The sequence below is a fragment of the Bidens hawaiensis genome, unplaced genomic scaffold (genome assembly GCF_021521415.1).
Source record: "Bidens hawaiensis isolate Kalapana, Puna unplaced genomic scaffold, B.hawaiensis_p1.1 tig00013121_1, whole genome shotgun sequence".
In the NCBI taxonomy this organism is placed as follows: Eukaryota; Viridiplantae; Streptophyta; class Magnoliopsida; order Asterales; family Asteraceae; genus Bidens; species Bidens hawaiensis.
In genome coordinates, this window is record NW_027492109.1 from 354,786 (window position 1) to 367,799 (window position 13,014).

At 36.3% G+C, this 13,014-nt stretch overlaps 1 protein-coding gene across 1 annotated transcript; it reads right to left on the bottom strand.

Moving 5' to 3' along the window:
- Window positions 1-2,650: 2,650 nt before the first annotated feature.
- Window positions 2,651-6,270, bottom strand: LOC143543455 (zinc finger BED domain-containing protein RICESLEEPER 1-like). The gene is made up of 3 exons (XM_077035772.1): window positions 6,100-6,270; window positions 3,106-5,085; window positions 2,651-2,998 (listed from the first exon to the last, which is right to left on the bottom strand). Exons 2-3 carry the CDS (start codon window positions 5,063-5,065, stop codon window positions 2,946-2,948), a joined length of 2,013 nt encoding a protein of 670 aa, XP_076891887.1. The 5' UTR covers window positions 5,066-5,085; window positions 6,100-6,270; the 3' UTR covers window positions 2,651-2,945.
- Window positions 6,271-13,014: the final 6,744 nt, after the last annotated feature.

Sequence of the window (13,014 nt, forward strand, 5' to 3'; positions counted from 1 at the left end):
TTAGGGCGAAATTTAATCAAACTTGGTTAGTCATAGTAAATCATGATTAAACATTATATATGTGGATCAAATGGTAGTCCATTTTGGCAAGCCTTACTAAAAAATGGTGAACCAGAGTCAAAACATGGAAATACATGACCCATAAGACAACTTATGGGTTGTTATAGCTTAAAGTCATCCATTATGACATGTAAGACATGTATGATAAAATATGTCTTATAATGACATGTTTACGACTTATAATGACTCATTACGATCCATTATAACATGCTTGACAGATTATGAGACGTTCGGTCAAGCATTTACATATAGGTCGGTGTTCGCCAAATGATGGTCAATTTAGGTCAGATAGGTCAACAAACAATCAAACATAGTTCTTAGTTGGTTACGCATCATTTATCAATATCTCTCTTATATCGGAGTTTCTATACTCTTCAATCCTTAGTTCAGCATTAACTTATGCTCCTACGACAACAACCTCCTAAATCCCTTCATCGATAAGTGAAAACTACCTAACAACCTCGACTAAAGTGTCATCAATCTCTCGTGTTGTTTCTCTTGTCAATTCAGAATGACAGACAAAAATATTAGTAGTATTTGCATGACGCATGGATTTTTAACTCGCCTATGTATTGTCAGTCGTTTAAATTATGTTATACGAAAATGCTTTTGATTTTTCAAGTACGTTTCATTGTTAATTCGTTCATCAAACTAAACATTTTTACTACATGAGTAACATGATTCGAACTTAGAGTGAAGATTGAGACTAGAAACCATTGGATTAATCATTAAACCAACATGTTCATGGCCATTGATTCATCATATTATGATATTTATTTTTGGAAAGTGAATATGACAATGTTTTTGTTGAATTTTCTATATTCTATACCTTCTTGTTAGTATAAGCTCATTTGGCTCTTTAATAACCTCAAAACCATAATCACTAAATGAAAAATATCATCTTTTGATGGTATTGATCATAGAAGTGGGGTCGATGATCCTTTTGTCCGAATCTTTGCAACATATCTTTTATATTCGTCAACTTTGTATATCCTTCCAAAACTCATGACTTTATCACTTTTAGTAGTAAAACCAAATTTCGTGTTTATTTTTGAACTCTAAATTGTTCCTTTGTTGTAGTGAATATGACTCAAAACAGGTACGTACAATCAGTTATGGCAATACTATGTTTCTATTAAAATCGGGCAATAACAGTAATTAAACATTACTAGTAGGATGGGTGTTTATGGTCTGGTTTTACATGGTTTGATCGAAAATATTGGATGACCATCTGGCTTTTAAAAAGCAACTTAAACTAGTCACAAACTCGCTTGGTTAGCCAAACCGTCCAAAACCTAAACCTTTTTTTGTTTTTCAAAATCATTAATTTGTAAAAAAGTAAATATAAAGACTATATTAATACTATGTATATACATAAACTAGATATTCCAATAAAAAGTGATAATAAAGATTAATACTATGGTTAATGACCTCGTTTAGTTACATTTTAGGTAACTAATGCATTTTCTTTGGTAAAATTATCTTATTGTGTACCAGTCGAGTATTCGCATAGCCTTTAGTGCATAAAAATATTAAGATTTTCAAGCATACTTTTTCTCTTTTTTTTCTTCTTATAATTCTATTTTTTATATATTTATATCAAACAAAAGATATTAAAAATAAGATAATCACATACATATTATCAATGACTTTAAATGCTAATCCATCGGGTTGTGGGTATACCCATCTCATATGTTTTGGGTTTTGGGTATTGGGTATTGGGCTCAAGTTTTTTTTTTTTTGCCATCCCTAATTATCATCATAAAAATATATGCTTAAAAATATGCTGTTTTATTTGATATTAAAGTAAAACTATAAAAATTTGAATGATAAAAAAATATGTTTGAATTTTAACAATAATCCAATACCTGAATACACGTCTCGGATGTTTCATGTTTCGAAACTTTAGTGAGGTTTCGGTTATTTTTTCATCGCTAATCACAAGGGACACCCAAGCAACAAGGCACTTAACTTAATCATCACGACCAAATCAACAAAACAATTTGCTAAAGAATTGGGGACTTGATAATTGATATATTGCAAGCCAACAAATGGATCAACTGAGTTGGATCATGAACCGAGTTCAAAACCAACTATAAGCCCTCATTAGAGCAACCAAATCCCCATGTGTGATGGATATTTTCTATGTTTGTTTCCTCATGTCACATGCTTTTATTAAACTAAAAATTCGGACATCTTTTGAATTGAGCTTGAAAACAACTTATTGATTTATTTGTTTTTTTCAAAATGTCAAGTTAGTGTGTTTGACAATCACAAAAATCCTTTTTATTTTAGCTTATTGAAAATATTATAAAGTTAGTTTCTAAAAGTCGTAAATTCTGACTTTTTAGAATGATGTTTGACTTTTTGTCTGAAAATTACCAATCTACCTATCCTTTACCCTAACACTCCAACAAAAGCTAATCCAAACACGTATTAGAAAACAGCTTATTGACTTATTTGTTTTTTCCTCCACAAAAGCTAATCCAAACACTTTTTTTTTAAAACTCATTTTAAAAAAAGTCATGTCAATAAGCATTTTTACATTTTTTATGAATTGTCTAACTATATGTAATCAATACACTAACTGCATCAAATCAAACTCATCATGGCCAATTCTCAAATTAGAAGTTTTACACAATAAAAATCTTAGTTCAAAATCAAGAAACAAAGTTTTATGCAGTAGCTCTAATTACCATTTTACCCTTACTGCTGCAATGAAGACTTATCCAAGAAGCATTTCAACCAAACTATACTTATCAAATCCTATCAATCTTGCATCACAACAAATCATATAAACAACAAAATTAGCAAAAAAATATTAAACTAACTACAATTTAAAACCAAGTTCAGTAACATATCATACCTATATTAGGCAAGGGCAATTATGTCAATTCAACTGCAAGGGGAACCACAGAGAGGCTTGAGCCATTCGTATCTGATAAAACCCGAAAAACGTGTCAGTGTGAAGATTAACAAATTATTTAACTAAAATTAACAAACTGGGCCGGGTCAAAAGTCAAAACCGACCCGTTGAACATTTACCTTCAGGCTCTATCCGCAACCAATCTTGCCCGCAAAACAAAGCTTGGCGGATATCCGAGTCAACGGATCTCAAACGATTATCAACCACTCTGCCACCTGTACTAAACGCCAGGTCAGCAGTAATATTGGACACGCGTACACCCAAGATATCACGTGCCATCACGGACAGAATCGGGTACCTCGGCGTATGCACTTTCCACCAATTCAAAATACTAAAATCATAATTTCTTGGAAAGACGGGTTCGTCTAAATACTTTTCGAGATCCGAACCCGAACTTTGTTGGTTCGAAGTTTCATTAAGAAACTTATCAAAACCTCTCAACCGATCCCGTGTGACATTACTTGTACTGCCAGCCTGGCCCGCCACATCATCATCTGAACCTAGCTGTACGGAATACTCGTTAAAGAGGTCGCGTATACCCTCGGAAACCTCACATAGACGCTCCGAAGCTTCGGTATCGTATATTTGTTTATAATAATATTCCACCAGCTTCATTTTAAATCTCGGGTCTAAAATTGCTGCGATTGCTAACGCTAACCCGCTTTTCTCCCAGTATTCATCAAACTTGACTTTCATTTTCATTGCGAGAGAACTTATAAACGCGTCCGGATTCTTGCAGTAGTCGATTAGTTGAATGTGAACATCGCATAATTCTGCGAAAAACACGTTTGAAGTCGAGTATTTGGTTTGTGATTGTGAAAAGACGTTTATAACCTCAATAAGAAGTTTTACAAAAGATGTAACGGTCCCTACCCGTTCCCATTCTTCATCCGATAAACACGTTGTGTAGATCGGTTCGTGTTCTTGAAGTAAAATAAACGCGTTTTTGTATTCTAGAACACTTTCAAGCATAAGATATGTAGAATTCCATTGCATTTGGTTATCAAGAAATAAACGTTTTTCGGTATTAATCCCGGACTGTTGAGCAAACTCGTCGAATTTATCATGAGTTGTTAATGAAAGTTTAGTGAACCGAACACTTTCTCGAAGCTTTTCGGTCACGCTCTTAATCGATTCCAATGAATCTTGAACAAGGGTTTTCATTAAATGTGAAGCGCATCGTATATCGAATAACTCACCGTTTTTCAAAACAGGTCGGTTTTCCACTAGCCAGTTTTTAACTCTTGATGCTAAATTGTCGTACCCGAAGCAATCATCGAGAGTCAACGAGAATAGCTTTTGGTCAACATCCCAATCGATTAAACACTTTATAAGCAAGTCGGATAACGCGTCTTCGTTTTGAGATAAATCCAAAGTCAAAAAATTCAATATTTTCCTCTGAACTTTCCAGTTTTCGTCGATGTAGTTCGCGGTCAAACTTAAAAAGTCAACGTTATCGGCTGAAGACCAAAAACCAACAGCAAGACTAATTCTGCAATGTAGGTTTTTTATAACATCAAACACTTTTTGTCTTTCTTTCGCGTATATGGTCAAACAGTCAGACTCGATAACACTCGTCGTCAAAAAGTCAAACATCGGTTGAAGATTCTTGACAAAGACTTTGAACCCGACATGTTCAACCATAGACGGTGGATATTCATGTAACATGATCATACGGGCCAAGTCAAGCCGACTCCTTTCTTGGTCAAACTTAACACTTATAAAGTTGACCGGTTCATCGATCTTTGACTCGTCAAACTTCTGGTAAGATATTGGAACAGGAGTTTCATTAACTCTTTGAACGTCATCATACCCGACACTCGCAATCGTGACGGGCTCGTCTTTTCTTTTTCGTTTTGCAAGTATTTGTGACACGTCAAAATTTGATCTTTTTAAACATCTCATTAAATGATTTCGTAAATGAGTCGTCCCACTGTTGCTTGATCCACTCAGCCTCTTTTGACAATGAACACATACTGCATAACATGCTTCAGGTTTCCTGACCCGTTCAAAGTGATTCCACACCACTGATGTTAATCTTTTCGGCTTTTTGGCGGGAATTTCAGCTTGTATTTCCATCACATAAAGTTTACAGAAACCTATTTGAGCATCAAAATTGTTAGATTTCACATAACTAAAGAAAGGACACTAATTCATCCATTTTTAAATTGTATTACAGTTCGAATTAACAAGGTATTATTCTAATATGTAGTTGCAGTCAAATAATAATAAAGCGCATGAATCATGGTTGCTGAAGTTACTAGGCGCTGCTAGGTCGGTTGACAGAGTACTCAGACATGGTAAATTAAAAAAAAAATATTTTTGGGAAAACTATATATGTCAAATATTATAAGTTTTCGTATATTTATAACATAATACGTGAATATTAATATAAATCAAAAGGCTACATCTAACCAATATTCATTATTTATTATTAAAGACATAGTAATCATTTACCCTCTTCTTCCAAGTTATCTCGTCGAAAATAGGAAAAATCTATAAAAATACGTGAAAAACAGCAAAAATCGGTGAATAAAAAGTGAGAACCAGAGAAAATCAGTGTAAAAAAATGAAGCTCGGTGAAAAATATGTGAAAAACAGCTAAAATCAGTGTAAAACAACGAAAATCAGTGATAACAATGAAAATCGGTGAAAAGCACGTAAAAAACAGCGAAAATCGGTGAAAGATGATAAAAACTGTGAAAATGCGACTTGACCGAGTTGGACCGACTAGCTTCTATTTGGAGTCACTACTCCGAGTTTGTCCGTTGGCCGAGTTAAAGAAACTCGCCTTGGCACCCTACCGCCTACGAGTACCCGACCGCCTAGAGCCCTAGACCGATTTTTACAACACTGATAATATTAACATGTATCCGATTTTCAAAATTGAAAACTCAAGTTGTGTATATACTTGTATGAAAAAATTAGTACTTTTGAAATTAAACGGCAATTCTGTACGATCGAGTTACATAAATGAATGTATAGTATATGAAATTAACATATCAATTACAGTATGAACATAACAATAATAATAAAGAAAAAGATGTAATGTAAATTGTAATAAACAATGTGGAATGTGGAAATTATAATAATAAAGAGTGATTAATTGGAACCTTATTTGCAGCGGGTGGTATGTCAGAGTCCGATTGGAAGATCCGAGAAGATTGTTTAAAGAATTAGGGTTCCGAATTGGGTCAGGATTTGGGGTTTTTTTTGGTTTGGTTATTAGGGTTTGTTTGCCGAATCTTTTAGGGTGGGTTTATGGTTATGGATGTGCTTGCCGGATCCTATTTCTTTTTTTATTTTTATTATTATTATTTTTTTTTGTTTGAATGTTTAACGAATCCTACAAATAGACTCCTGACTAAATTTATTTTACCGGGATACATACTTCTTTTGCTTTGGAGAAAGCCCTCATCTAAAGTCAACGCACGTGAACACCCGTCCGAAGGCACGATAGTGCGGTAAGATAAAATTTGTTCGATTCGAATGTCACATACTCGTCTAATCTCTAATCATAACTAGGGTCACGCTTAAAGTAAATGTTGGGTGTATGAATTGAACCTGAGTCACATGGAACAACAAGTAGGGGTGTTCATAGTCGGATATCCGGACCTTTCGAACAATGCATTTTACTATCCGAATATGAAATTTTGGATATCTGATCGGATTGTGAATCGGATATTCGAAAAAATAATTATTATAGAAAAAACTTAAAGAACTACTTTTTAAAATATTTTGAATACCCAAAAAATTATCAAAGTATCCGAAATATATTCAAAAAATCATCAGACATTTCGGATAGGGATTCGAATTTTTTTTTAACACCCATAACATGTCTCTTTTTCACCATTCCACCATCAGCTCTTATTTCTAACTCCTTATTTCCTTTCTTTTTTCTTTCAGTTGTTTATTTATTTGTTTGTTTGTTCTTTTACTTGTTTATCTAAATCATGTTTGAGGATTTATTTTCATTGCCAATGAGTTTGTGGTGGAGTGGTAAAGGAGATATTTGGTATTTTATGTGACCCATGTTTAAATTATGTCCCCATCATTTAGTTTCTGTGCCACCGGGTGATGATAAGAGACTAGGCGAATATGTGGTGTGCACTAGTGGATACTAGAACTGAACGAGGTTTTATCACACCACATTGTCGTACATTTGGGCGACTGTTCACGGACGTTGGCTTTAGGTGAGGGTTTTCCCCAGATTGAAAGGCGTGTGTATGTATTTAACCAGTAATCCATTTTAAGGATTCGTTGGTCGTTCAAAGAAAAATGTAAATTATTTTTAGGATTTATTTTTGTTGCATAAACTAAATTATCAAAAACTAAAATAAATATATGATATTTTTTTTATGGTTTTATGCATCGATGAAATTGAGCGAAGGATGGATGTTGATTGTTGAGCAACGAGTGTTATACACTTATATAGTTATATGCATATAGTGAATATGTGTGATTAGTTAGTTACTCTGTGGCCTTTTATGTATATGTGTAGTGTTTGATACTTGTTGGAATGTTAAAAATATTTAAAAGAAACAAGACACTAGTGATGTTTTTTCTTTTTTTCAAGTATATAGATTATGTGTCTTGAATATATTTTTGAAATAGGATATAAGTTTTTTATGTTGTAAAAGGATATTGAAAGACCTCCAGTATCCTTAAGGCTCTCGGTATGCGATTGTGCGAAGCTAAAATAGCAACTTGAAGCACGGAAGTGATAAACAATATAATGTATGCATGCGTTATAATGTATATTGTGTTTATAGAAAACAGTGGATTTACCATAACTAGTTAGTCAGGTGGTGACGGTAATGATGAGGAGGCTCCATCAAATTATGTATGAGGAGCCACAAAGAAATTTGAACAATACCTATAAAGGTTCCATGATCTATATGATTTGTAAGATCATCAACTTCGACATGATTTGTTAAGTTATGTGTTGTTTGATTATGTTATATTGTCATATTATGTAATTGATCAATTCATTTTATAAATTTATATACACATATTTTCTGATCACTTAATTAAATGTACCAATATGACAATATGAAGATACGAAGATGGTCAAGCACTCTTGGATGAATAATGATTGATTTTTTTTTTTTTTGAACAGAAAATTTCATTAACAAACGGCAAGGCCTCTAATCAAGACCCGCCACACCAATTACAACATATACGTAGGGTATTTAACCCATTCAATCCAATCAACATCCTTAAGTCTAGAACGATATTTCAACCAAAAAAAGGAACAAGCCTTCACACTAGCGACTATCTCCATCACTTGAGGTGCCGAATTTTGGAAGACCTTTTTGTTTCGCTCCCTCCATATCATCCAACAAGTAATCGTAATAATGCCTCGCAATATCTTCCTTTCCCATTTAGAATTATTAACCACGACTTGCAGCTCCAACAACTCGGATATCGAACCCGGCCACCACCCATACAGTTTACACCAATTCCATATGTTATTCCACACTCCAAAAAAGAATCCGCAATTGATCATAAGGTGGGTACCTGTTTCGTCTATAGCATTACACAAAGGGCATAAGGGATCTAGAATATTTACTTTCCTATTCAGAAGCGCCATTCGAGTCGGAATGCGGTGTAACTCCAATCTCCAAGTAAAAATGTTAACCTTCAAAGGGACCCAACTCTCCCACTTCATACACTGGATCGAAGGAGGAAAACAATCTTTAATAAGCCATTTCTTAACTTCCGCAACTGAGAATAAACCATCCTTATTTGGAGCCCAACTCCAACTATCTGCAGCCTCTTTGAACTGAACTTGGGAGATGACAAACAAGACGTCTTGAAATTCATAAATCGCCGCCACTGAATCTGTCTTCAGAGTCCAGGAATCAGCAATAACAGCTTGGTTTCCAACCTGCAGAAGCCGATCGTTCACTGCAGCATTTTTAAACTTATCCTGCGCATAAAGAGTTGGCCATCGAAGCATAAGCGGAATATTGCCGAACCACAAGTCTTTCCAGAATTTTATACCAGCCCCATTCCCTAGGTTACCCCTGATACAATACTTAAAAGACGAGTCGCTAACCACCAAACTATCCAACGGACGCACTATATTCTTCCAACACCCGGTGTACATATTTTTTAAAGGAAGAAACGACCATCGTCCTTTCCCCCCATGAATAATTTGAATAACCAAACGCCACAATCCAGCCTTGCTACTTTTGAATCGGAAAGCCCATTTAGCAAGTAGAGCCGTATTAACGTCGACAATCTTGGAAACACCCAACCCGCCATTATTTTTAGGTCTAGTAACCTTTTCCCAAGAAACCCAATGAAGCGCTCTACCATCCCTACACCCGGTCCACAAGAATTTTCTCATCATCTTCTCCATATCCTCCACTACCGCCAAAGGAACTTTAAAAAGGGATAGGCAGTAAACCGGAAGACTCGAAAGCACCGATTAAGGCGACCTCCCATAGATAAAAGTTTAGCTTTCCAAGACTTTAATCGAATATACAATCGGTTCCCAATTAAAACTCTATTCATATTAGCCCCGACCAAGGTAAACAAAAGGAAGTTTCCCAACACATTCGACATACTATTAACCTCCGTACTCCCAAGCCATATAAAACAGACTTATGGATATTAATTTTCCACATTCTCCTTACTCCATTTCCCAAGGATCAAGACGTCATCCGCGTAGAGCATATGAGAAACAACCGGGCCCCCACTTCACCCCTTCCAACATACCAATATCAACGGCTCTAACAAGCCAATGCCTCCATGCTACATTAAAAAAAGGGACAAGACATGGGAGTTGAAATACTTTTTTATTTAATCGAAAAAATAATCACATTGAATTCAAGATGTGATAAAATTGGGCTTAGGTTGAAACAATGACCCAGACAAAAAGGTTATACAAAGCCACCAAGGCTTAGATATTTGTTCTTATTTTGTCTATATATTTATAAATCACTATATTTTAGCCCACGTGTGTTACGTGGGTTAGTTTAGCTTTTTTATTTTTTATAGTATTATCAAATATATATATTTTGTTGTATGATGTGTTTAGGTGTTAGTTAAAGTTAAACTTTAATTTTTTTTATTTTATTTACGTTTATATTGACTTGTTAGGGTTGTTTGGTGATGAAGACGTATATATATTATTTAATGAATGAACTCAAATGAGCTCTCATGCATTTATATATAATGTAGTTCAACTATAACACCCTGGATGAATCCCACATCAGCCGTGGACATGAGAGATTTTTGGTTCGTAAGTAAATAATCTGCCACATAAATCTCAACGCATTTTGAGTTTAATTCTAGTGGATGAGAGCAGAACTCCACAGTTAAGCGTGCTCATGTGGGAGTAGTAGCAAGATGGGTGACCTCTTGGTAAGTCTCGCAGCCAAAAACAAATTTGCGAGCTCTTCGTGGGCAAAGCGGATAGTATTGGTGGTACGATGGACCATATGGTACAAATGGTATCAAACCCACTCCTGGTCTATTTGGGATGGTGGGGGCAAACCTCATCAAGGATGGCGAGTCCGCGGGGGTGTCGAGAGGTACACCTTAGGTGAATCCCGCATCCTGTATTGGATGGTGAGGCAAACGTCATCGAAGGCGATAAGTCCAACGGGGTGTTTGTAATACCTTAGGCGAATCCCACATTGGGTGTATATATGAGAGATTAATGGTTTATAATTAAATGTCTCACTATAGTCTTCTTTTACTCGTTGAGGTTCCCATTTGTTTGTTTGGGCCTCCATTTGCTCATTTGAAAAATGTCACTTTGGATACCGATAAACGGGGCTAGCAGCGACCGGTGGAAATTTTTTTACACTAAACAAGGCTATCAATGTAACACCCCGACCAAAGGCGGATTATACATCGGGGCGCCACATATTGTTTCATTACTCGTGACACTATTGGGTGTCAATATTTAATAAATACATTCATTCGCGCACGCGCAGGGTAAACACAAGATAACATAAATCATCATAAATCAATATATTATAAATCATAATATTCGAACAGCAATAACTTGTCTTGATACATTTTAATCTAGGTCCAAAAGTACAAACGTCCTACGTGTCCACAAGCTTCAGAACAGCTACAGCAAACCTGAACATGTGTTAAAATAAACGTCAAACACTTGCGTGTTGGTGAGAAATCAAGTTTAATACAATACATAGATAACAATAAATCTGCGCGCAACATGTGTATGTCTGGTTTTCAACAAGGGTGTAATCTGATCGGGACCAACTCTAAGATTCATAGACTGCCAGTGCTCACAATTGAGCTCACAAACAAGACAAACTGTGCATGTGCAAACAAAAGAGAAAATCATAAACGATAGTTCTCCCGTGTTCATCTAATGGTACCATGAGAACTGCGGAATAGACCGACAAGACGGTTAATGATCCACACATACAAATAAACAGCCAAGTCTACATCCTCAACACATGGGATACTGCGCGACTAAAGTTCATAAACAAGTTTAAGACTCTAAGTTTGTATGAACACATGAACATCCCAAAACATTAAAAGCAAAAAGGGATTAGGTACGAGATTACTCACTTGATAAATGATGCGGTGTAAGATAAAGCAAGAACCAACTTTAAACAAGCACAAGTTAACCTATAAATAAGATTATCGTTTTAATGATTTGTTTTAAGTCTTGATTACAAGTTAGCATAATTAATAAGTAAATTATTATTATATAATGTTACCGGAAAAGCAGGACAGAACAGGGAGGGAGACGGAGGCAGAGAGGAGGCGGCAGAGAGAGCAAGGAGCAAGAGAGAACAGGAGAGATTAAGTGTTTTGTGTGTGTAGTGTTATGAAAATATTATTATTATTTATAGAGAAACCCTAGGGGACATAATCCCTAGAAAAGGGGAAAAGATCTTTAACAGGATCAAGCAAAAGATATCAAAAAGCATAAGAATCCAAAAGCAAAAGATATGGAAAGATATGGCAGCTGCAGAGGCAAGATAAAGCTGTCAGGGAACAGTAAAAAGGCATGGGCGGTTCAGATAAAGGTACTGGTCAAGCATGGCAAAAGCAGATCTCAAAAGATTATGTCAGTCACTTTATCTGCCAACCAATGGGGTTGGTGCGCATGCTGCGCCGAAAGTAACTTTTCAGACATAAAGCAGATTAGGTCAACAGCACAAAAGACAAGACAACACAAAAGCAACGGCTAGATTAAACAGAAGAAAACTCAAAGGGTTTAGCGCGAGGAGGCTAAGGCGCGCCGCGGGAAGAATCACATTTCTTAGCGCGCCGCGGGAGGAACTATAATTCCTAGCGCGCCGCGGGAAGAACTATAATTCTTCGCGCGTCGAGGGATGAACTACGATTCTTAGCGCGCTGCGAGAAGAACTACAAATCCTTAGCGCGTCGCGGGAAGAACTACCGTTCTTCGCGCGCTGCGAGAAGAATTACAATTCTTAGCGCGCTGCGAGAAGAGTTCGTCTCGCGTATCGCTGGAACAGATGGTCTTCACGCAGGCTTCCTTGAAAGGAGTCTGGCGCGTGGAGCTGCGCAGACAACCTTAGGCGGGAAGGAACAAAGGACAAGCAAAGAGAAGAAAAAGAGGGAAACAAGGCGTAAGGGCGGGACGGCGACAAGTGGGAAAAGAAGGCGGAAAGAGAGAAGAGGGACGGGACGGCGGAAAGAAAAAGAGAGAAAGAGGCGGGAAGGAAAATATATATTATTATTAAAAGTAAAATATAAGTATAAATAAATATTAAATCATAAAAGAAAGAGATCGGGTCAGAGAAACGGGTACCTGGGTCGGGTCGGATCAGGGCAGATGTCACAGTCTCCCCTACTTTAAGAAATTTCGTCCCGAAATTTATCTCGAAGTAGGTTGCGCAGAGAACAGGTGCGGGTACTTGATCTTCATTTGATCTTCCCTTTCCCATGTAAACTCGGCTCCGCGCTTGGACTCCCAGCGAACTTTCACGATAGGGATACGACTGCGCTTGGTTTGCTTTACCTCGCGATCCATAATCTCAACAGGCTTTTCAACGAAATGCATA